Source organism: Magallana gigas, chromosome 1, assembly GCF_963853765.1.
Source record: "Magallana gigas chromosome 1, xbMagGiga1.1, whole genome shotgun sequence".
NCBI lineage: Eukaryota > Metazoa > Mollusca > Bivalvia > Ostreida > Ostreidae > Magallana > Magallana gigas.
The window spans coordinates 57,641,228-57,668,823 of NC_088853.1; the positions used below are offsets into that span (position 1 = coordinate 57,641,228).

Consider the following 27,596-nt stretch of genomic DNA (forward strand, 5'->3'; position numbering starts at 1 on the left):
AAACAGATTTCCCACACAGTGGCACCTAAATGATAGATGATAGATCTGCTGTAGCGTCTCTGAAGAACAACCAAGCTTGAATGCTTAACTACAAAAATATCTGTTAAAGATTACTCTAGTATGAACTCAATTTGAAATAAGGGTTTACACTCAAACTGGAGCGCTTTTGTAACAATTGTCTTTATCAAGCTGGAACCAGATTCAAAAGTTTTAATGTGTACCTATTACAGATTCCACGGCATTGACTGGCAATAAATGCACAAGAGCAGGAACCTAAATTTGACGCACTCATTTCAATCAAGACTGTTATCAAATGGCCAGTAGCATCCCAACGATATTTTAATATTTTGGTAAAGTCAAATGTAGATGCCCTTTTTCTGTCACTCAGAAATCTATTTAATCATAAGGACAGATGTATCATTCAAGGAATGTATGTTGTACGAGGGTCAATCAAAAAATACGAAGACAATGTGGCTGTCGATCATATATTTTCATGAAAGTAATAATTAACAAATTAATATGTGCACCAACACTTATGTTATTGATATTCGAAGCTTTAGTCCATTTGATGAAACGGTATTTTTGTTACTCCTTTTTAAAAACAACATGTTTTGTCACCACGAAGCACGGTAACGTTCAAAACATGACGTCAAGATTAAATGTGCACAGTTTATAGATATACCCCAGCTTTATATCACGCTTAGTCTCTTGTGCCTTTCTTCTTACAATTTAAAATGGCACTGAACCACTTTACATCTTATTTGCACACTTTTGTTTGAGAATCATAAGTTAGTTCTTCAAAGTTTTCATTTACTAACCGTGTATCTCTTAGTTTACAGTAAAGATAACCCTGAACGTCGATTGACGTTACTTATTTTCTGACCAAGTATTTACATATATTCTACTCTCTTTTGGACTGTTTTATATTCAAAACGCAATTACCAATACCCCTACAAAATTAATTACAGCTAAACACAAACTTGCAAATAATTGTTGACTTATTTTTTGCTAAGACTGTTATCAAATGGCCCCTAGTATCCCAACGATATTTTAGCTTCTAGGCAAGGTCACATTAATGTGTCATTTTCAGTCACGCAAAAATATATAATAATCATAACGATGTAAGGATGGTAGTTCTGATTTTTCATATAAATGAAATTGTAAAATTGTTTCCCATGTTTATTGTTATATTGAGCTATCAAGCGTTTTTATTCTCTTAAGTTACATTGTTTAATTCTATTTAAGTATTATACATGTATATTTACTTATTATATAGTTCCCTTTTATTTACTGTTCTTTTCAAATGGGCTGGATCATAAAAATTTCATTTTTATGTTTGTAAACTCTGCAAGTATAAATGAAGGTGATATAATCAAATTTGTTAATGTAGGTGTGAGTGAACATGTCTACAAACAATATGTCTTACAATCATACATGTATATTGTAAATGTTCAGATTATTATTTAATATTGAAGTATTCCGTCTTATATACACATGATATCATTAATTAAACAATCTTTGCTGATTACGCGGGTTATGTATTTTTCCTGCAAACTTGCAACCTTCATAACCCGCATGAATCATCAAAGAAAGCATTTTATTGTTTGTATTAACATCTTTCTTTGACTAATTAACAGACTGATTATGAAAAGTTAGAAAAAATTCACTAAATTACTGTTAATGTACAAAAGTACGTTAGCTAAAAGAAACAGCCAAATCGTGAGACTTTGAGTCTGGCATCTTCATGATTATTTCGTGCAGTCCGGGATTTTACCAAGGTCGCTGTAGATTCAGACCAATCTATAAACAGGGCGTGTCAATTTCAATCCTGTCACTTTCAGCCGCTGTATATTTCGACCAATCGATAAATAGGGCGTGTAGATTTCAGTCTGGCTGTTTCTATAGAGCTATGAATTAACTATAAGTGTCCTAAAAAATAGGGGAAATTATGCTTGGTAGATGTAAACATTATTCTGTAAACGTGTAATACTATATTTAATTTTTATGACCATAGATATTTTCTTCTTGACTTTATATGTTTAAAAAGGTTAACATAAGCTATGACTGTTATCCAACCCATTCAATAATTTGAACATTCTGTACAATAAAAAACGTTTAAATTAAATTAATAATGTAGGTGCCTGTGATAGGAAGGCTAACCATCTACTCAACACTGTTGTATGATTTTCTACTACATATTTCTATTCAAAAAATGCAATTTACCAATTTATTGACCCTGACAATTTCTGTTAGTGAATTTATGTTAATTTTGTTTTTCTCAAAGCAATTTAGAAACTATTAAAGCAAAATTTGTTCATTGTCTTTCTGTACAAAAATTAGGTTGCTAACTTTCTACAGATTCCATAAAGCAGAATTGTTTATGCCAAGAAAAATTGGCGATTTGATTATATTTAGTTACATCCGAAGTTATCATAATGGCACATATACAACACTAAAATACTATCGGTTATCGAGATATATAGTTAATACAGCATTGCTCATGAAAGAATACATGTTAGCATATCTTCATATTGTAAACTATTATTAGCTTGATAGGTGTGAATACAAAATTCAAATAGTCACAGTTTTTACAAACTGAATGGGTGCAAACACAAAAAATCTCAATATGACATACTGTAAATTTTGTATTTCCACCCACCAAGAACATTTACAATGAACAATATCAAAGTTTCAATTTACTGGGTGAATCTAAAACCAATATTAAACATGACGTTTGTAAATTTTTAAAATTATTTATATTTGTACACTTCTCCAGCGTATTTAAAAAAGGAATTTTACTGAATTGAATATTTTAACGTGTAACCATGTACATTTGTATACCAAAAAATATATATTTTTAAAAACATATAGATATCACACAAAACAGCAATTATATACGAATAGTTTATTATGAATAAAATAGTTATTACATCATTTAAATGGATAATATGTAAATTAAAAAAATAATCATTTACTAGTAAGTCTAATTTTACCCCCCCCCCCCCCCCCCCCCCTCCGTTGAAACTTGGAGGATTAAAATAGTTATACATAGGTAATTTAGGATAATTACGTCCATTGGCAGGATCACAACACGTACACAATAGTATAAGCAATTGATAATTAAAGATTACCGAGAAGAGCAGAACAGTTAGACATTAATATTTCATGCACGAAACATGGGGGGGGGGGTTGCCCCCCCCCCCCCTCACTTTTTGCGCACCAAATTTTTTTTCTTAAATTAACGTACAAAAAATTGAAGCAACATGGAGTCCCCCACCCCAAAACCTTATATGGGATCATGTGAAAAATTGATTTGAAAATAAGGAAATATATAAGCTGTAACATTGAAGTTAAAGGTATATACCTGCTCCCCCTCCCCTCCACCACGGATAAGGATTTTAAGGATTTTGAAAAGTAACTTTTTCCTCATTTTTTTTTTTGCTAGTCAAGACTTTTTGGATGAGTCCCCCCCCCCCCCCCCCCCCACTTTCAAAAACGATGCTACGTGGCTGTATATTTATTTTAACTGAAAGGATCACAGCACTTATGCACTGGTGCTCTAAGATATTAATACAGTCTTCTTAGATGAAAACTTCATTCATTCTAAGCGACTGAAACAGTCAACAACTAGTATCAATTAGTACCCTGACCTTTTGGAACAGTATACTGGGAGGATGCGAAGAATTATTCATTGATGATTGAAACAGACTTCAGACACAATCACATTGTAATAATGTTAGTAAATCAAAGCTATTAAAAAATCCACTTAGAGGATCGCAACACTTGCATAAGTGGTCTTGACTGTTTTACCATCTATTGAATTGATCAAAACAGTTACACATTTGTTTCTTAACCTATTTTACCATTGCACTGAGAAAATCACAGTACATATACATTAGAACCCATAGATATATAGTCATGAAAAGGCACCTGCTCAAATAACTTCAACCAGCTCCATAAGATTCATAAAACACGCCATCAATGCAAGCATGGTGAAGTTAGGCACATAGTAACTGAGATATGGTCATCAAAGAGCACCTGCTCCAAAAACTTTAACCATCTCCAAAATCCATAACCTTATCTGAAACATATGGCTCAGATTCAGCATTTAGGTCTGATAAGTGGATAAGTATCATAAGACGCACCATCCATTCAAGATTGGTGAAGATAGGACCATTAGTTTCTTAAATATGGCAATTGAAGAGCATCTGCTTCAAAAACGTTAGCCTGCTCTAAAAACCTTAAGCTCCTCCAGCATCTAAAATTTATGGCACAAATTCAGTAGAAAAGTCTTTCAAGTCCATAAGTAGGTCCAGATGCATCATCCATGCAAGAGTGTGGAGATAAGACAAATAATAAATTTAATAGATACAGGGCCTGCTCCAAAAACGTTAGATCCGGACGCTGACATTGGGGATATAGCATAATCTTCTCCCAACTTCGTCTAAGTGAGTTTAAAATTCTGTGAAAGAACTCACTGGTGATTAATCTCATCTTTATTCTGCATTTTTGTGCATTGAATACAGATATAATCAATGAATCAGGTAACAAATTTATTTTATATAAAGTTTTTATTATAAAATCAGTAAAATGATTCCACTGCATTACAATTGAAAGACAATTAATGTGTATAAATTTGTATATTTGTCAATGACAGGTCTTAAATATTTTGAAGCCAAAATGTACATATACAATCACAGACCTGATGACTTAAAAAGAATAATAATGTAAAATAACAAAACCAAAACAAATGTAATAATTAGCAACGCAAAAATTTAACAACTTACTTTATATCTAAAAGTAAAAATTTATTTGCCATTTGGTTATCTTTTGGATTATTATTTGCATTAATATTTTACATGTACAATGATCAATTTGTTTGAACATTTAAATATATGTGTCATGCTATGCCATTTTTCTAACCCAACTTCTTGCAAAATAATTGTTTTTTTTACTTTTTCTACATTGTAAAACTCAAAAAACAATAGTTTTATGTGTATCTCAGACACACTAGTTGAAACTTATACTGGTATATCAGAACAATGGTTGCCACGTTTTATGTCATATGGGTTTACTATTCCTTTCCAACTGCATATACTGGCTAATTTTTGCTAAGGTGGGGTAGTTTTCTTAACGTTGTATAAGGAACACAGCAACCAGCTAAAATAAAAAAAAATAGATGAAATATGTTTGACATAAAGCCAATAATATTTTGTTTAGGTTGCTGTTTTTCAAGACTTTGAACTGGTAGGTCTTGATAAATAAGAGGCCCAGGGGCCACATGGCTCACCTGAACAACAATAGAAATAGCTCTAATTAATTGAGAATACTAGTATCAAATTCAAATTAGATGAATTCAAGACAGGGTGAAACTGCTTGCAAGTGCCCAAGGGCAAAAATTACATGGGGCGAAAATGTATACAGTATATGCATCGCCTGAACCTGAAAACTATCATGAAATTTCTATATGAAATTGTTGCATACTTTCTGAAATATCTTTTAATGTAAAAATATTTTGTTCAAACATGTAATGAAAAAGTTTTTCAAATTTACACTGGCTTTAAATTGGCTTTAATTTGATATCAGTTAAAAGGGGCTAACTTCTAAAATTAGGGGCCAAGAGGGCTCTAAAGTCCTTTAATAATAACTCTATACTGAACGATATTTCGTTATCAATTATAAAAGCTAAAATGTACCAAGATCTTGCGGGAACAATATTTGAAGAAAGAAACCTACCTGAAATATCTCACCAGAAGCTGAATTTTTTTGTTTATATAACATAGTGTAGATGAAATATATAACGTTTGATACTGAAATATTCATATCATGTAAAATAGAAAATTAAGAAAAAATTAAATTTTGCAGTGCTTCCGGTAACGAAATACAAAATAGTAACAATATAATCTAAACACATCTACATATTATATGTTAATAATGAGCTAATTTCACAAAAAGCATGTATTTTAGGCAAAAATGGGAGATTTTCTATTAGTTCTTTGAAAAGGAAACATCTAGTGCATGCTTGCTTCAACAACCAAAACTGATGAAATTTTCATGCTTTCCAGAAAATGTTGGAAATAGCACATTTACATGACATCATAGAAGCATGATGATGCTCTGAACCTTATAGCAAAATTTTCAATGGTGACGTCACTTCCGGTTTTGAGGTATAAACAATTTATCATGTTTTTGAGGGTCGGCTTGTCCACGAAGGTTCTCATAAACTAAAAAAGAAATTGAGTTCAAAATTTTAGGAATGATAGTCAAAAGAATGTAGATATGTAATAGGGCATTTATATTTTTTCAGCGCAGGTAGGGTTCAAAAATGAGATAATAATGAAACAGTTTTTTTTTTATAATTTTAAAAAAAGTCATCGTATTTGTATTAATGTAAAATTTAATATATATTTGTATTTATACCTTTTATCGATAAATTTTTCTTGATTGTGTTAGCCTAATGACAATATTTATAAAATCAGTCTCTGTATTCTGACAATTTTAAGTGTGTGTTTGGAGTATTAGTCAAACCCTTCGACCCACTTACTTCCGTTTTGTAGAGGATCTGTTCAGACAAACATTTTTATAATAACTTTAACATTTATTGCAGGAAATATAAACTACTAACAGCTTATCAACAAACTGTAATATCAGGATTAAAAGTTATAAACATCGTTTTTAAAATTACACCATCTCTGAGGAAATTCTGGCTAAGTTACTGATCACAAGAAACAGTTTACAACAGTTTACAACGCAGTAGTGTTGCACATCTTCACAGTGCTTTTATGACTGCTGAATATACAAGATATATATATTTAAAATAAGTATGGTTTTCTTTTAAGTTACATTATTAATACTAGGCAATCTCAAATATGGAAAAACACACTAAATTTTGGGAAAAAAACCCGCCTTTTTCAGGTTGGGAATGGGGCGGAATATCGGCCCAAATTATAGAGGATCTAGAGGCCTGAATATTGTATCATAGGATACAATATTATGTTTTGCAATATCTTATGTAATAGTATCATGTGATAAAATAACAAATTATTAATACAATATAATATTATACAACATTGTATCATAATTAAATACAATACTATACATAACAATATCATGATACAATATCATATAATAAAATATCAAAAAAATTGATACAATATCACAGCGTATCATATTACTTTTTATAATATAACATGATATTATATTGTATCATATCAAACAATATTGTTTCATATCATACAATACTATATCACAAGAATCATGTTATATCATTTATCCACAAACACATCTATCTATCGAGCAGGTTTGAGTGAGGTAGGAGATTTCTTTAGCATCTTTGATAATTGAGATCAGGCTCTGCATCTGAAGCAACCTGTGCATTTCATTTATTTTATAAAGTTAAATCAACTATGCAAGCTATCATCTATAAAACATGTGACCTGTTCAAAAAACTAAACCTTATCCAGCATCCGGAACCTATGACCTAGATTCAGCATTCAAGCCTGTCATGTGCATAAGTATCATAAGACGCATCATCCATGCAAGTTTGGTGAAGTTCTGAACAGTAATAACTAAGATATCATCATCAGAGGGCACTAGCAATTAAAACCTTAACCTCCTCCAGCATCCGCAACCTATGGCTCAGATTCAACATCCATGTCTGTCAGGTGCATCTGTATCATAAGACACACCATCCATTCAAGTTTGGTGAAGTTAGGACCTGTAATAGCTAAGATATATTTTTTTTTTAGCATCCTTGATAATGGAGATCAAGCTCTGCATCTGAAGCTACCTCTGCAATTCACTCATATTACAGTTTAATCAACTATGCATGTTTGAAATAGTACTATTATCTATTAAACATGTGACCTGTTTCAAAACAATTAACCATATCCAGCATCTGAAACCTATGGCTCAGACTCAGCATTCAAACCTGTCAGGTGCATCAGTATCTTAAGACGCACCATCCATGGAAGTCTGGTGAAGTTAGGACAAGTAATAACTAAGATATAATCATCAGAGGGCACCTGTTTCAAAAACTTTAACCAGCTCTAAAAACCTGAACCTCCTTCAGCATCCGAAACGTATGGCTCAGATTCAGCATTCAAGCCTGTCTGGTGCATCAGTATCATAAGACACACCATCCATGGAAGTCTGGTGAAGTACGAACCAGCAGTGACTAAGATATAATCATCAGAGGGCACCTGCAACAAAAACTTTAACCAGCTCTAAAAACCTTAACCTCCTCCAGCATCCGAAACCTATAGCTCAGATTCAGCACCCAAGCCTGCCTGGTGCATCAGTATCATAAGACACACCATCCATGCAAGTTTGGTGAAGTACGGACCAGCAGTAACTTAGATATTGCTATCGAAGGGCACCTGCAACAAAAACTTTAACCTGGTCCAAAAACCTTAACCTCCTCCAGCATCCGAAACCTATAGCTCAGATTCAGCACTCAAGCCTGTCTGGTGCATCAGTATCATAAGACACACCATCCATGCAAGTTTGGTGAAGTACGGACCTGCAGTAACTTAGATATTGCTATCAAAGGGCACCTGCAACAAAAACTTTAACCTGGTCCAACAACCTTAACCTCCTCCAGCATCTGAAATCTAGGACGACTCAGATTCAGCATCCAAGTCTTTCAAGTCCATAAGTAGGTCCAGATGCATCATCCATGCAAGTTAGGTGAAGATAGGACAAGTAATAGCGAGTGCAGCGCCGGCGCGAAGCGAGCTCTACCGGCAAGGCGTGTGTGAATAGAAAATTCGGACTAGTTGCACATTCATTCAACGGATTTTTTTGGCGTCAGTAAATCTGACCAGTAATGCCTTGTTTTAATCGTCCCAGTAATTCCCTGTAAATATGGTTTCCCATTTCACACTCTCACGAGAACAAGATAAAAGACTATGTACTGTACATCATGCATTGTAAATAAAATAATTCCATTACATAAGACTAACAGAGTTGTCGTTCCTTCGAGTGACGTCACAATTGATTTCTTGCACATTGATCCCACAGAATTTTTCGGCGTCCAAAACCGTTTTTCTTATATGATTATATATGATATATATTAAATTATATTTTTTTTAAACGTGGGGGGGGGGGGGGGGGGGGGGACTCTATGATAAGTCAATGTTTTATATGTAAGTTTAAGAAAAATGTTTGCTGCAAGAAAAGAGGAAATAAACTGCAATAAACATTATGTTTAAATCTTTATTATTCAACAACATTGTATCTGAGATAAATTCTATTTAAATAAATTAACAATCTTATAAATTATGAATAATGAAAATTTACTAGAAAAATCAGGCATGTTTATATTTTATTTTGCATTCAAATTCATTTACGTTACATTGATACTTTTATTTTTATTGATTTATCATAATTCATTATTTGATCACATGCTGCGCTCGCCCCAACGGTCGCACCGTAATACATATTAGCTTAGATACAGGACCTGCAACAAAAACTTTAACCAGGTCCTGACACCGAGGCCGCGGGTATAGCATAAGCTCCCCCTGACTTCGTCTCGGTGAGCTAATTACAATTGTTTTTAATCCTAATAAATATTGTATACTGCTGATAAACACTCTGTCTCTTATTATCAATTTGATTTACAATTCACATGGGTCCAAATGACACGGGCCGAAAAGATCAGGGGTAGATAAAAGAAAGCATCCATTCACGTTGTTTACAAAGTGAAAGTAGTTCACTAGTTGGTTTAAAATAACTTTTGGTTGAAGATATACTTAATTTATGCATCTGATGATATTTATTTTTATCTTAGTTGTTTTGAATAAAAACCAACAAAATGACAATAACACCTCCCTTAAATTTGCAGTAAATGGAAATACCGTTAGCCAAGCAATGCTCTTCTGTTGATAAAACTTTGAGTATCTTTCTAATAAAAGTCTTGACACATGCAATTAGTTGTTTCAAACTTTCTCCTGTGGTACAATGGAACTCCATATCAGAAAATTGATCCCATAGGACTATGATTTTCTTTGATGAGCTTTTTTAATTTAATAAACTCCCAAAACATTACCGTAATTACCATACTACTGTAAATTCCATATATTACGCGAGTACTTAATTCCGCGATCTCGCTGGTTTGCATCAAATCGCAAGAATATAAAATCGCGAACATGGAACTTTTCTCCTTATTTCTTATAGTTCTGAGCTCTCGGATAATAATGGAGAGATTTTAAAATCCGCAAAGGGTGCTTCTCGCAATTTTACGTGGATATTTATTCCTCACGTTTAATTAGGAATCTACAGTATGTAAAAATATGTAAAAAATAAAATAAAATATTACAAACAATTTTAAAATTGCCAAAACACTACAATCATATCAGTAATTTTGAATTTCATTTAAATAAATGCCCTATATGGTCACTTCATCAATGTACTTGACTAATAAATTTAAACAACTTCTAAAAATTGTTAACTTCTTTATTACTTATGATATTATTCATTTCCTTATATGATAGAAACTTTTGGTTTACATGAAACAGTTTTAAAATAGCTCCAAAACCAATGCCCATTTTACAGGTTATCAATTTTCCCTAAACACATGCTCCATCTAAACCATGGCTCAGATAATGGCCCCATTTAGACAAATGAATTCAGCCACACTTGTCTTTGATGTTCTTATTAGCTCTTAAGAATTTATCATTGACAAACAAAAACTTTGCATTGTCAGTTGATAGAATACTTCAAAAATAAAATTGAGTTAAGACATAAAGACAAAAAACCCTCCATCTGGATGTGTTTTTATAAATATATTTTAGAGTGTTTTAATACTATTAATTAATTAATAAAATCTGTAAGGATTACCTCTCTTATTTTTCAACATCAGTATACAATATATCATCTTCAGATGGTGATCAACATATGTTACAGTACACATTTTCAGACTGTTCCATGCAGTAGTAAAAAATTTTATAGGGGGGACAAAGTTGCATCAACAGACAGAGGGACGGACAGACAGAGGGACGGACAGACAGACATACGGATGCATAGGAAAGCTATAGTCCCCTCCAGGTGACTAATATAAGCAAACATATAAAATAGTGTAAAAAATTCCCACTTCATGGTATTATTTACACTCAATGACAAACGTTTACTTATCTTAAATACTTACATGTAAAAAAACTTATTGCTCTTGCTCAAGACCAAACATTATAAATGGTTCCACTAGCATCTCAAGCTCTTCCTTCTTCAGAAAGTCATATGCTTTAGTGTACATAAAGGTTGGTCTGTCTCTATCACCATGCTTTATTTTTCCATCTTTTATTTTACGGTACTGGGTATTTGTCATTCCAAGTTCAGTAAATGTTACCTGCAATGATTTAAAATTGCAAAGCTTGATAACCAGGTTCAAACATAGGTAATCACAGATTACAAAGCTCACCGAGACAAGGCATCACCTGTATGAGACCACCTTTATCATTTAATATAAAAGACATACTTTATGATCTTGGATATTCATGGATAAATGTTTGTCAATACAATAATATACAAGTGAAAAGCTGTCAATGTGACAGCAAACCGGGTTTTCTTTTATGTGAACTTTATCCATAATCCATGTCAACCCATATCCAGTGAAATGGTGTACCCCTATATGCAATATTTTGCCAAAAAATGACTAAGTTCAAAAGCTGGTATTTTTTTCATAAATTATCAGAAATCAAAATCCTAGCAATATGCACACCTCTGATATACCCTATGTACAATTGATCTGCAGAAGAACAACTTCCTATCTTGAAATCTGTAGGAGGAGTTATACATACAATGAGGGTACCCTATATGCAATATTTTGCCAAAAGTGACTAAGTTCAAAAGCTAGTATTTTTTTCATAAATTATCGGAAATCAAAATCCTAGCAATATGCACACCTCTGATATATGTACAATTGATCTGCAAAACAATAACTTCCTATCTTGAAAACTGTAGGAGGAGTTATCCGTACAATGAGGGTACCCTATATGCAATATTTTGCCAAAAAATGACTAAGTTCAAAAGCTGGTATTTTTTTCATAAATTATCAGAAATCAAAATCCTAGCAATATGCACACCTCTGATATATGTACAATTGATCTGCAATACAATAACTTACTATCTTGAAAACTGTAGGAGGAGTTATCCGTACAATGAGGGTACCCTATATGCAATATTTTGCCAAAAAATGACTAAGTTTAAAAGCTAGTATTTTTTTCATAAATTATCAGAAATCAAAATCCTAGCAATATACACACCTCTGATATATGTACAATTGATCTGCAAAACAACAACATCCTATCTTGAAAACTGTAGGAGGAGTTATCCGTACAATGAGGGTACCCTATATGCAATATTTTGCCAAAAAATGACTAAGTTCAAAAGCTGGTATTTTTTTCATAAATTATCAGAACTCAAATTCTAGCAATATGCACACCTCTGATATATGTACAATTGATCTGCAAAACAACAACTTCCTATCTTGAAAACTGTAGGAGGAGTTATCCGTACAATGAGGGTACCCTATATGCAATATTTTGCCAAAAAATGACTAAGTTCAAAAGCTGGTATTTTTTTCATAATTTATCAGAAATCAAAATCCTAGCAATATGCACACCTCTGATATATGTACAATTGATCTGCAAAACAATAACTTCCTATCTTGAAAACTGTAGGAGGAGTTATCCGTACAATGAGGGTACCCTTTTGGCAGCCGCCCGCCCGCCCGCCATTTTCACCATTTTAATAACCGGATTTTTCCTTTGGAAAACCCGGTTAAAAATACAATATTGCATCTTATCATACTTATAATCTATATCATATAATACAATAAAATACTATAATAAACAATATTGTATAGAAAACCTTAACCTCCTCCAGCATCCGAAACCTATGGCTAAGATTCAAGCATTCAAGCCTGTCTGGAGCATCAGTATCATAAGATGCACCACACTTATCCATGCAAGTTTGCTGAAGTTAAGACCAGTAGTAACTAAGATATAATCATCAACTGCACCAAAAACTTGAACCAGCCCTAAAAACCTTAACCTCCTCCAGCATCCAAAACCTATGGCTCAGATTCAGCATTCAAGCCTGTCTGGAGCATCAGTATCATAAGACGCATCATCCATGCAAGTTTGGTGAAGTTAGAACCAGTAGTAAATAAGTTTTAATCATCAGAGGTCACCTGCACCAAAAACTTGAACCAGCCCTAAAAACCTTAACCTCCTCCAGCATCTGAAACCTATGGCTCAGATTCAGCATTCAAGCCTGTCTGATCCATCAGTATAATAAGACACACCATCCATGCATGTTTGGTGAAGTCAGGACCAGCAGTTACTTAGATATTGCTATCAAAGGGCACCTGCAACAAAAACTTCTCCTCCAGCATCTGAAATTTAGGAACCAGATTCAGCATCCAAGTCTTTTAACTCCATAAGTAGGTCCAGATGCATCATCCATGCAAGTTTGGTGAAGATAGGACAAGTAATAGCTTAGATACAGGACCTGCAACAAAACTTTAACCAGGTCCGGACACCGACGGTATAGCATAAGCTCCCCTTTACTTCGTCTCGGTGAGATTAAAAGTATTAGACCAACCACATTTTTTTCATCATATTTCCAATTTTTTCAAAATCATGTACAGCAAAACTCGGTTATAACGAAGTCACTGGGACCCAAGAAATTACTTCGTTATATCCGTAATTCGTTATAATCGTATAAGAAATTCATTAAATTTACATAGCTGGGGATCCAATATGACTTCGCTATATCCGTGAATTCGCAATATCCATGTTCGTACAAAACAAGTTTTACTGTATATATGAACTGTTACATCGTATTCCTCAAGCATGCCAGTACCTAATTTAACATTGAGTTAACGGGTAGGGGGAGTTGGTTTGTCATGATTTTAACAATTTACTATTTACATTATTTGAAGATGCTTGCATAGTTATATAACAATGGCCCACTAGTTTTTGAGAAGATGATTTTTAAAGATTTTCTCTATCTGTAAAATTTCACCCCCCCCCCCCATCCCGCCATTGTGGCCCCACCCTATCCCCAGGGACCATGATTTGAACAAACTTGAATCTACATTACCTGAGGATGCTTTCACACAAGTTTCAGCTTTTCTGGCCATATAACTTTTGAGAAGATTTTTAAAAGATTTTCTCTATACAATCTTATGTAAAAATCCACACACACCCCCATTGTGGCCCCACCCTACCCAATTGTAGGAGGTCGTAAAATTGACAGGGTTTATCTATTGTGTACAATGATTGATGGCCAATATCAATCATTTGATAGCCAATACATCATTTACAAGAAGAATAGATATGTTCAACTTTATAATAACAAAATTTTTTTTTTTGGAGGGACTTTGGGATTGACCAAGGTGGAATGAATAATGTTGCAAAGCACATGAAAACAGCCATCCATCAAGCCAGCATAAAATACCAGAAATCAACATCTGCTGCTACCAACTTCTTTGTAAAATCAAAATTAGAGCAAGATGAAGGTAACTAAATTTCCTTTCATTATATATTTTAAGTTAATATATATTAATTATCTATAAAAAAAAATTTAAGTCAGGAAACAATTATAAATACTTTCTTTCACTTTATATAGCAACTAGACCTATAAATGCTTTTTTATATTTAATTAATAATTAATTATTCATTTTATTTTGTAGATGTCATGAGAGCAGAGGTCCTGTTTGCCAACTGCATTGCAGAACTTAGTGCTTTTTGTGCTGCTATACCATACTATTTATTGTTTGTTGAGATTTTAAAGATTGATTTAATATATGAAAATAAAGTTATGTACTTTATTCTTGATTTCATTTGAAAGAGGAGATTGATTGATAAACAAATTAGGATAAATGATAAATAGATAAAGAAACAGAAGAATTTCTAAGAGTTCAATTGTTTATGCAAAGCAATTACACAACAAAACACCGCAAAATTTCCTTCTAGGAAAATGTCTTCGTGCTTTAAGTCCCCCATGGAGATTTTCAAAAGTTGGCATGTATGTAAATGTATTTTCCTACAATTTGAAAATAATAAAATTACTAAAGGCTTTGGAAACTATACCTTCAAAACTACTGTACTATGAAAGTCTACTCCCACACATGTGAGGATATAACTGAATGCATGGTTAAATTGTGAAATTCATTGCCCCTTGGCCAGGGGTTCAGGCTGTAGGGTAGGGCCACTTGGCCATAAAGTGAAAATGTATTAAATCTTAGAAAAATCTTAGAAATCCCACATGTGGGAAAAAATCTGAATGCATGGTTATGATGTCCACAAACTCCTCTACGTAAATCGTGAAATTCATGGCGTCTGGGTCAGGGGTTCAGGTGGTAGGGATGGGGGGCAATCTGCTTTGACCCTGAGGTATAGCATTACCCTCCCCCCCAATGGTTGGTGAGTTAAAAACAATTACATTAATGGCTATATCAGGTCCAGTACAATCTCAATATTTAGCTATATAGCTTGAATAAGCTCAAATAGATTTATTGAGCTATTCAGAGTAGCTTCATTTAGCTATTTTGTCATACATTTTTCTTAAATGTGTAATTTTTTCAGTATGTATAAAAAAGCGCAGTTTAGTGCAGTGATAGTTCTTAACTTTGAAAAATGTTGAACAGCTCTGTAAACAATAAAAGTAACCATTAAGAGACTTTGCACTTAAAGTTCTAAAAGTTTTGGGGCAATTGATCCATTACCACATATTTACTTCTTGAATGAAATATAAAGGAGTTCAGTTATGGTAAACAAGATAATTGATTGGTAATAATTCAGCACATTGAGAGTTAAGGCATACTTATCCACACCTAATTGCACAGTTACCCAAACAATGGAAATATATTGTTTGCTCAAAAGTTTTCAAAAGCTACAATGTAAAACTTTATTTAATTAGAGTCAAGTTTTTAATGGACAATGGTACAAATATGAGAAGCAAGTTAATTGCGATTTTTTGTCTAATTTGTGTAATGAATATTTTTTTCAAAAACTGAACATAAATAGCTCTATCAAGCTATTTTGAATAGCTTAATAAAGCTGTATAGCGTTTTCAAGTTATATTATAGTTAAATCAAGAGATTGTGCTGGACCTGTATATTTCAACTGAGGCCCACTGTACTCACTTGAGTCTGTTGAACAACAATGCCAAAAATTGAACTGTGTCCAATTGACTGACTGTACTTGAACAGAAGTTCTCCACAATGCTGTCCAATCAAATTTTCAGATAACTGTGTGATACTCTGATTGTGCTCCTGTTTACTTGTTGATGAAACTTCAGCTTGATCTATCTCAGCTGTCTTTTTTCTAGTTTTACTACTTGGAGGAGATTCAGTATTCATGGGTGATGGCAATGGCTTATTCTTTTTCACCTATAAAACAAATTATCATCATTATTTATATCATAAAATTTATATAGCACTAAACGTGAAGAAAATTGCTCTAAAGCACTTTAACATCAAAATGCATGCATAAATACAAAATTTATATTGATATATGTAAAAATAAAAATTTATACTTTTTGAAAATTACCTACAAAATGCATGCACCAGAGTAACTGCTTATTTATATTATTGGTATTTCAACATGTGTAAGATGATGTCAGTAAGCTATAATGAAATTTTATCTTTTTTCGACGATTAGTCGGTATTTTTTTTTCTCTGAAGCACAGCACTTATCGTCTAAATCGACTTGTCTAAGACTTGAGGTCAGAAAATTGTTAAAAATAGCATTAAACATTTTGGTTTTAATCATCTTGAGTTGGCTGTGTGATTGGAAATTACCTTATTGAATTCATTGTTTATCTTTATTAATCATCACTCATTTGTTAACACTAGTATACATAATAATAATGGTAACTAGACACAATCTCGTTGCGAGCAACTAGAAGGTCTTCCGTCTGATTTTTGAATTTGAGATATATGTTCGATCTTCATTTAGCTATTCAACAGCTAAACATAATTTTAAAAAAACAAAACAGGGTCTACATTCTAAGGGTCAGGACTGCATTTTACAAAAGAATTTATGACAAAGTCGTAAATATTTTCCGTCTTTTAGAATGATATTTAATGAACAAATTTCATATAAAACCATCTGTTTACAACTATTTCAATTCCCGTAATTATATTTTAAGGACATAACAAGAAAACATTGATTAATTTGTGATTAATTTAACTCTTTTCCCCCTGATGCCACCATATGACGCATTTGTCATTTCCCTACAAGGTTTTCTTAGCTTCCCCCTGAAGCTTTTTTCACTGTTTGAGTGGTATTGTTTTACTATAGTTATTTACAAGAATTATTGTCTGACCATGCCATATGATATACCACTGTGATCGGGAAAGATTGAACTTTAACATTGTAACTTTAGAGTACACAAATAAATTAACAGAAATTAATTAGGTGAGTTTATTCAGGTAATTTTACCTGTACGTTAAAAAAAATTACTGTAAACATGAAAATTAATGAATGAAATTTTAACATATGATCAAATATTGTTCAAAAATATTTTTTCATGTTTTGAATAATTTGTTTCTTGTTTTATCTTGCGAATTGAGACCAATACACAACAATCAGATTTAATCAAAAGAGTAGAAATTCATCCCTAGAGTAATATTCTATCAAACTATCATGGTTCATGTATCACTGCAATCAGAAGTTTTGCATTTATAATTATTTTTTATATAAATTATATCAGATACCTGTAGTAAAGGTACAGAAATTCAGGTAAAAATACCTGTACACTTTTGTATCTATTGTCTGCACAGTTACATGTATAAAGCAATATTTATTTCAAAATAGTTATTGTAATTCAGTCAAAACATTATACTATTCAAAGGGGGATTTCAAAACATTTAGTTCAGACCCAGGTATAAGCTAATAATTTACCGACTTCGACAAGTTTCGTTTTTTGGCACCCCCCCCCCCCCCCTCGCCGATGTATAGCATATACAGCATTGTATATTAGTTTCTATTGGGTTTTATTTCTTAAATAATTTTATGGAACAGTATAACTACAAAATACTGGGAAAGATCCACAGTTAATGTGTTGAATTTATAAGTTAGATTATGCCCAGGCTGACGCAATGCACATGTGCCGATGTTCGGAGGCCGCCATTGTTGTTGTCATGCAGGTGTCATGAATTAGCCCTAATTCACCGCTAATCAACCAAATTCCTGTCATAAACTTCAAAGGAAGTGGATTGGTCATGTTTATTTCCACTTGGGAGTAATTTTAAACACACAGAATCATCTAGAATATCTAAACCAATCTCTGTCATGATCGTCCGATGCCGCCATTTTTTTAAACTTCACAGGTGTGTGTATCACGTGATATCTGTCAAACCATTGCATAACCTGACTGTGTATAATCGTCTGTGTAAGGTAGACACCATTAGATGTTATTTGCCACTCAATTTTGCTTCAGACAAGTAAAATAAACAAAGAAAATTGGGGTTCTATACGGACGCGTCATAAGTCGTCATTAGGGAAATGACCAATGCGTCATATCGTGGCATTAGGGGGTAAAGGGTAAAATGCTTCAGGGGGAATAGTTTTAATTAGCATTCATTTCTTTGGTCGTAAGTCGTAACTTCTTTCGTAAAACGCAGCCCAGATACTATTTTGTTTCAGGTGTAAGAGCTTTGGTTGAAAACATTTAGACCCCTCTTGGTCTCTTATTTGCAAGACCAGCCCCTTTTTCTTGATATCAAATAAAAGGTCATTTAATTCTTAAGACATTTTGTTCAACAAGTGTTAAGATATTAGTCACTGGTCTTGAGATATCCGCAATAAATCGTTATAAAGACCAGTCCCTTATCTCCTTATTGGGGCCGCTGAACCAAATTTTTAAGGTTGCAATTTGTTAGGAAAATCATTATGAGCATCTCTTCTTCTATACTGTATTTAAAAATATTTTTCCTTTTTGAGATACAAGGGATCAAAGTTTTGGACTTTTGACCCCTAAAAACCTCTAATTAAGTAACACTGTAATCGTTATACTGTTGGGCTTCATAACTGTAAGATAAACATATTTGCTTCTATAAGGCCAAAAAAAAAATATGTGTGTTTCCTATTTCATCAGATTTTAAAATAGGGTAGGTAGGTTTTTTTGTTTTTTTGTTTTTTTTAGAGCTTTTCAGTTTTCCCCTTTCCTTGCTTATGATTTTTCTATACATTAATAAAATGTATTTTACAGGTGGAGCAATTGTGAGTAGTGACAACTGTAACAGAATTAAAGCTTTCTTAAATCTAAGATTAATTTGGAATGTATGCGAAGATTTTATTTTCATGTAAATAGAAAATACAAATGTGACAGCCACTATAGATTAACTGAGTATAATGCTTATTACCACAAATATATTATATAGTAGTTATAAGTTCTTTTTTCCTGGTCAACTGACATAACAGTAGACATTAATATCGTGACTGTAGGTGTTGAATTCATAAACAGAGGAAATTCTGGTTGATCAGACGAGAGCCTTAGAATTAAATATTTTCAATAATTTTTTGAAAAAAATGAATGCATCATTAATGGTTTAAGACAAATTTTTAAAATGTCATTTGCAACAGAAATGCAGCATTTTAAAATCATATCTATGACGTGAATGATTGTTAGGCCTATTCAAAGACTTCCGATGTCTGCAGTCTCCACACCCAGAAATATAAAAAAAAAAAAACTTTGCCTCTGCTTTTTTCATGTAGTACATCTTTATATTAATTTTGAACACATCACTGCCCTAAAAAACTATTTATTGCATTGATAATTTAGCTAAAATAACCAAGTATAACTTTCATCCATGCTGTCAATCTGCACTTACAGTACAGGCAACGCGGATCCCGTATTGGCCCGCGTTACCGTCACGGTATTTTTATCGTTCCCGCGATACACCATCGCGGTTTTTGATCGCGGTATGGATAGCGACCGTGATGACACCGCGACGGTGTGATTTACCGTTATTCCTACTGCTGCTTGTTGTTGTTACTTTACCTGTACTGTACATTACAGGCAATGCAGGTCGCGTAAATCCACGTTAAAAATGCGACTTCAGATTTAAGCATAACAGCTGCATTGTATATAAATTGTGGTCCATATTATAACAAAATTAATAAATTATATTAATGAAATAGAATTTCATGAAATCGGAAACTACATTCGAATTACAACATAACATGATTATTATGCTGTTAAATTTTGTGATGTGTAAATAAGAACACATATCTTTGTATTTGACGTGCTTATTTCAGTTATTATTTCTATAAGTTGATAATCCTGTTTTTATAACAATCTTAAAATTAAATATTTTCATAAGATGAACTCGTATCAATGCAGAGCAATTTTATCTTCTCATTTTATAAGTTGACACGCATAGCGCCGTAAACTGTCAATACATGACTTGTGTATGTTTTAAATTGAGAAATGAACAAATGTCGGGAATCAAATAAGAAATCTATTTTTCCATTCAATAATAAAATCATCATTCATATATAAAGTTGGTGCTGCATTAAAGCACATGGAATCATAACGTGTATCAGTATGCGTTTCCTGTGTATACATATAAAGTTTAAGTCACGATCATTTTCTGTGTATACATGTAGTGATTAACAAACTCAGGGTAGAAAACGACATGCCCTTAAGGGTTTTCACACCTATTCACGACAAAAGAAAAAGTCTATATCGCGTACGGCTTCTTTTAATCGCACAACACCTTACGAGAGAGAGAGAGAGAGAGAGAGAGAGAGAGAGAGAGAGACGTTTAGGCGTAATTTAACGTACACTTATGTGAAATATACTAATATCCAATACTAAATATTCATAAAATTAGTATTCATAAAAGAATATGGTACACTGTGATTGAATCCATCATGCAATTTCAGATTTGAGTCCACGTGCTGCACCTGTCAATCAAATCAACCCGCTAGCTCTACCACGTGTGTCCTCCATGATAAAGTTTCGTTCTATAAGTTTTATTCTTAATAAAGAAAATAAGAAGTATATTTAACAGTTAAGTTTTTTTACAATGTTCCTGATGCATGATATACTGTGTTTGGAAAGTTAAATTCGTTGTGTTTTTCCCTATTTCTTTTAGTTTATAATGGAGGTTTTTTGCGGGAAGGAACATCTTCAACACGTTTAGTGGTTAAAGAATGCAGTAAAATGAATCAATTATTTGATATAACTATTAGTAAAATTGTTTGATATGCATGTAGAATTCTTCTTGGTCAATCGTTACACAGATTATCTACCTGCCTCATTCCTGTGTATTCTGTGCGTTCAAGCGTAGAGTGATTTCCTGTCAGTGCGACGGTTTCACACCTTTGTGTAAAACAATTGGGACTAAAGTCAAATAAAGTTAACTTCGACAGTCATAAAGCGGGGGGGGGGGGGGGGGGTAAGGTTACGATAACGGGAAACGGGTTTACATACACTGTTTTTGTAGTAGCTTTATATTCAATAAGATTACATGTACATGCCCACATAAAATGATATCAATACATTTACTGAAATGTTTAAATGTTTTTTATCGGCAAGAAATGCAAAACTTTCAAAACATGTTCTTAATTTCTTCAAATGTGTAAGAACATAAGAACGGTTTAACAACATTTCCTTCTCAAATTTTTTTATCTAGTTATTCTGTTAAGAGAGAGAGAGAGAGAAAGAGGGGGGCTCGGTCGCGAGCGAACGCTAACCTCCGTCACGGCGGGTAGCTGGTACACCATCTCGACACCATGACATGGGATACCCACAATATCTGTCGATTACATAATTTTATTCAACTCTGGGTATCTCTAAGGCTCCTTACTCTCTCAATCAGACTGAGTCTTGAAGAACACACGGCTTTGCACTTAAAGATTGTCGTCGCAAACGTAACGCACTAGAAAGTGGGAATCCTCGCGCTATGACAAACGACGAGCCATATATGTATCTAAAGTAACGCAACACAAATTCACTTAAACGTGAATTCACAAAAAATGTTCTTTACACGTAGAAGACCTTGTAAGAAATGAACGGAACATGCTAAAAATACCGGGTTGGTAATTTTATAGGAAGCCCTCATTTTTAATCACTTGCTCATCATTAGTTGACACGCATGGACTTCAAAACAAACAATACAAATTTAGGCGGACCAATTAATTGTTAAGAAAACACAATCACACTGCGTACATGTTTATAATTTTATTGGCAATTAAAATCATTTCCTGATAATTTTTAATTTAACGACCTTCTTAAAATATGATAATGGATTCGAAAATATTTTATTTGCAATTGCTGCACGAGTATTAAATTAAATACTTTTATAATTTATTTAATAGCTATGAAATAAAAAAAATAGTAAAACAGACTCCAAGTATTTCGATATAATCTCTGTCAAAATCTGGTTAAATATCGTCATTAAATATTAAGAAACATTCAATTTATTTGTCATTCGGGGAGATAACTCCCGCTTGTATACGATACTTTTCCATCGATAATTTTACCGTGGCGGGGACAGGTAGATGATGAGTTTACCGTGATGGGAACGCGGTATACCTGTCTCACCTGGCCGATCACCTCGATGTGTTTATACCGTGACGGGGCGCGGGAAACACGGGATCCGCGTTGCCTGTACTGTAGAAATCTTTAAAACGCTTTCATAAGTGGTGTTTTCTATTGAATTGTTACAAGCGTTTTTTAAACTCTGATTTGTAAAGACTCTATTGTTTAAACCAATTACGGTTGATAATCTGGATTTGGAATAAAAAGTGTTAGGGTCGGCGCATAAAAAATAGGGTCGGTCGGGAAACCAGAAACACACATATTTTTTTTTGGCCTAATAAATTTCAAAATACCCCCCGGTGAGGAGCTATAGATAAAAGACTTTAGACCCCTCTAGGTCCCTAATTTTAGGGGCCAGCCCCTTTTTCTTGATATCAGCTAAAAGGTCTTGTAAATCTAAACTTTTTTTACATTACATGTTTTAACAAAATATTTTCCAGAAAGGAGATAAACAAAGAAAAGCATGAAAATTCACAACGCTTTTCATGTCACGATTTTCGAACATTAAAAAATGGTAAATGTCCTTGATAAATTAAAAATATTACCGTTCCGTTTTTTAAACACATCGTCAAATGGTTCCATATATCACTAGTGGGAAGATAACATTGCGCAGTAAAATTATAACCAGATTTGAATGGAAAAAAATTACTGCAGTACGGAGAATGTTTTTAATTTTAATCATTTTATTAGTAATTTTAAGAGTTGTTAGTGGAAAGTAGAAATAAGAAATATCTTTTAGTCAAATTCAATCTTAAAATAGTAATAGGCAATTATCAATACTATTGTTTATACAATAGGCTGACATCGGTTGTGCTAATACTATACAATGCAAGTGTTAGATACCGGTATAAATTTGAAAATATTTACATTCTACTGTGTTTTTCCATTAAATTCCGTGACGTTTAAATGCCTCTAAATGCAACACCTATTCACTGCGTATGAATTTACGTGTAATTTACATAAGTAGTTCTCAAACAGTGATTTCTATGTTATTTGTTAAAAAATGTATTTCATGAATGTTGTAAAACACCATGTTTTATAAATATTCAACAAAAAAGTTGACTTTATTGTTTAAAGCACCATTTCAAGAGTTATTTATCATGGATTATATTTTCATGCTCGTCGATCTCATCTCAACAGTCTATGTGAAAACCAGTTTAAACCGGTTTTACAAAACAGCTGTTCCTGCTGTTACTTATTCACTCCCTCCGTGATCTGCACTTTATATCGATTTATTTAAGTAAACAATTGATTTCTTCAGTAAGGGAATGTAAATATAAGCATTAAATGATTCATTTTTGACGTCGTCGTGTCAATAACTGCCGTCAGGTGAGCAGACAAATTATCATAACGCGCTAACACGCGTTATTCAATTTGTCTGCTCACCTGACGGCAGTTATTGACACGACGACGTCAAAAATGAATCATTCAATGCTATAATATGGCGCATAAGTATAAAGCATAATTGTAAATAAGCAAAGTTTCAAGGTTTCGCTTTCCGCCGCAATCTTTAAACAACCGTATTTTTTGGAAATTAGGTCGATACTTTTTTTCCTGACACGTGGACCTCGCCCTATTCATTGCTTCGCCCAATTTATGTTTTTTTTTTAATTTGGTTGGAAAATTTGATATGAAATTTTGCAAAAATTTATGCAACCCTCCAATAAAATCATGAGTGTTTACTATAATACTGCTTGAATTTCTGTGTATAAATCGTATGGATTTCAGGGTTGGTCAGGAAATACCAGTGCTGGGCATTACCGGTTGTAAATACCGGTATTTCCCGTCCTGGTAAATACTACTGTTTTTAACTAAACTGGGAAATACTGGGAAATACAAATTTATAATCTTTATTTATTTACTTTGTTCAATGTAAAACTTATGTTTTGGATTTTAGATATTAACAATAAGCATCAAAACACATTTTAGCATACTTTGCCATTTCACTGTTAGTTTATGAATCTTAAATTCACCAGATCACCTATTCCTAAAGACTTCTATAGCTGCTAATGTACAAATTTTAGTCCAGTTTTTTGAACTTCAAGTTTTGAGCTTTACAGATTTATAATTCAAAGCACAAAATAAACTGTTATAATTACTGTAGGTGTTACAAGTAACAATTAAATAATGACACATGTTGTTTTACTAAATAATTGACACTAGACAGTTTTGTGCTCCTGTTTTGGGTAGATATGTACTATGAGTGGGGCAATTTGGCTTCTTCTTAGGTGTGTTGCATACTGAGGTAGTGACACAGTCACATTTCATTTTTTCACAATTTTCTTGCCCCATTTTCACGATTTCACCAAATAACCAAAAAATGGAACTTTTGATATCATGTTTATGATAACAGTATAGATGCACCTATACCTGACTAAAGTCTTAAAAACAAAATAACAATATGGTCAATGAATGAACCATGTTTGGAGTATTCATAAGAAGATCGTGTGCTTACGATAAACAGAAAATCGATTTCGCGCGGTAAAAGTAAAATGAGAACCGTACAAAGGGTAATTACAGGGGAAAAAAATATCGTCGGGTAGAAATAAAAAAAACACTTTGTTTTCATAATAGAATACATGAACAAGTTCTTTTTTCTGTATATTCAACATAAAACTTTCGATGAAATTTTAGCCAGGTGTCTCTGAAATCAGTCTGGGTAGCGCTTACTTTGTTTATACACAGTTGAACTCTCGGCACGTGCTACTCATGCCTGCAGGCTTCAATAAGATCAGAGGTTGGATCGTGTGTATATACACAGTAAAAAGTCACACAGAGACACAGGGTGGCATGTGCTACCGTATTCATGCCTCCAGGCTAGGTTACTGTCCCCCGGTTAACACCAGTTTGTACACATGGCAGGGAAGTAATAAAAAACAATCTTAAATTAAAACCGGCGGTACTGAATTAATTGGTTTGAAAATATTGATGCAATTTCAGACATTTTCAAGAAATACATTTTATTTCCCTTTTGTTGAAAACTGTGAAATAAGATTAAAGGCTACTATATGATAACGTTATTGGTTTAAACCATTATTTATTCATTAGAACTAGCGGTAATTTTTCGACCAATTCTTCGAAGTCGACCTATTTATACTTTTTAAAAATTTTTTTGGCTAAAAACGGCCTCCTTCGCTCAATAAACAGTATCGACCTAATTTTCGAAAAATATGGTAACTGACTAGAGAGACTAGAGTCTCTCCAATGGATGGACCATGGTTCCATTTTAATCTAACAAAAGTGAGTTCAGCCTCATTTTAGTCGAGCTACGACGACCATAGTTTGTAATCGAAATCGCTCCAAGATGGCTGCTTCTAACAAAGACTTGTCCTCTAAACTATATTGTTTTCGATATATGAATTATCGAGCCCGGAGTTAAACTGATTGATCCCCATTCTCCCTGTCTTATTATTATTTTCGTAAATTACTCAAATTTGAAACAGAATTCGCCCTTCATTTTTGCATTTATATTTTCCTTCCCATTAGGATGATTTATGCTAAATTATGTTGAATCTGACTCTTGAGAAGAAGATATCAAAAATGCACCCCCCTTTTTCTACAGTTTCGAGGTTTTCTCCGCTTTAAATAAAGATCGGTCTTTCATTTCTGCTATTTATATTTGCCTTCCCATAAGGATGCTTTGTGCCAAAGGACAAGTGCACTTAAGCTATAGAGATTGGGCCCTTTTTCAGTGCCGTTTTTATGTAGAAAATATCAACAAATTGCTTTTTTCTCGTAATAGTTAAGCACTGATGGATACTTATGATTATATGCACGCTTAGATTTACCAAAATTAGCATACAGTTTAAAAAATTGAGGATTTTTTAATGCCTATAAATAATTTAAATCCAGAAAAATCGAACCGAACCTACTTGAATATTATCTATTTAAATCAGAGGGAGGAGAAATTTAAATCAACATTGTTCTGTTGGTGGATCGATTGGCGCGTTTGCTGAATTATACTTTACGCATTAGTATTTTACGTCTGAAAAAAAATCGAATAAAGCTTTGAAATTGCATATTACCATAGTGATCAAATAAACATTCCTGACCATACAAAGTTGATGGAAAGCGATGTTTTACAGTGAGCACATTTGACAAACGTTTACCTGGATAGAACCCACGTGATTGTTTGAAATAATTTATTCCATGCGTGGGTTCAAACATGGGTCACGCAGGTAATTGCTATAGGAAAAACCTTGAATTTTCATACGTTTTTCATTTTTTAGGTACCAGTCTGGTTGAAATTGGCCAAGCAGTTTTAGAGAAGAAGTTTAAAATGTGATCACAATAGTTCACTGGAGCTTTCAACTCAGGTGAGCTAAAAATAATAATAAGGAAAGACCCCTAATTTTTTAGAACAATTAGTCTACTAGTTTTGATAGATTTTTATATATTTCTAGAATTTTTTTATCAGAAATCAGTCAAGGAAACATTTTTCAAAAATATGAATTTCAATTTATTTTTTTCTTTAAGTAAAAAAAAATATGGTTGGTAGATCCATAACCCAACTAATGAAAAAAAGTTTGCCTAATATCTACAAAGATTGGAATCAGAACCACAGTACTTTGCATGTTTGGTAGAATATAGCCAAACAAATATACATGAATGAATGGAAAAAGAGTTTATGACACACTCATTGCTCTTCTTTTTTTAAGTAACGAAAAAACTTTTACCTCACAAACTGCAACTATGCAAGGTTTTTCTAACTTTTTTTCACTTTGGTTGATTCTGTGGTGGGCATAAATAATATCTGGTGCACCCTTTACTTCAACATTTCCAATTTCTAGAGTCTGAATGGGAAGACAAGGTTCAAAACTGCAAAAGAAGAGAAAATTTTAATTAAAAATAAAAAACAAATGCCCATGAACCATAACACTCAACTAAGCAACCTCATTTTAATCCTCATACAACTGTTAATTCTAAAACAATAAATGTTGTCCACTCCCCTCCACCCCCCCCCCCCCCCCCCCCAGTTTCTGTTTCAGATTTCAAGGTAAAACTATAAAGGACAGTATAGGACAGTATTGTTTATT

General features: G+C 33.1%; 1 protein-coding gene across 2 annotated transcripts in view; it reads right to left on the minus strand.

The window, feature by feature from the left end:
- Window positions 1–4,586: 4,586 nt before the first annotated feature.
- Window positions 4,587–27,596, minus strand: part of LOC136272892 (uncharacterized) — an 80,974-nt gene continuing 57,964 nt past the window's right edge. Inside the window, exons 3-6 of one of the 2 annotated variants that reach the window (XM_066075916.1) lie at window positions 27,237–27,378; window positions 16,151–16,396; window positions 11,147–11,344; window positions 4,587–5,160 (exon numbers count right to left, since the gene is read on the minus strand). In XM_066075916.1, the coding sequence (XP_065931988.1) occupies window positions 11,159–11,344; window positions 16,151–16,396; window positions 27,237–27,378 (574 nt within the window). In that variant the 3' untranslated portion in view covers window positions 4,587–5,160; window positions 11,147–11,158. The remainder of the gene's footprint in view (window positions 5,161–11,146; window positions 11,345–16,150; window positions 16,397–27,236; window positions 27,379–27,596) is intronic. The other variant, XM_066075960.1, reaches the window with a different exon arrangement.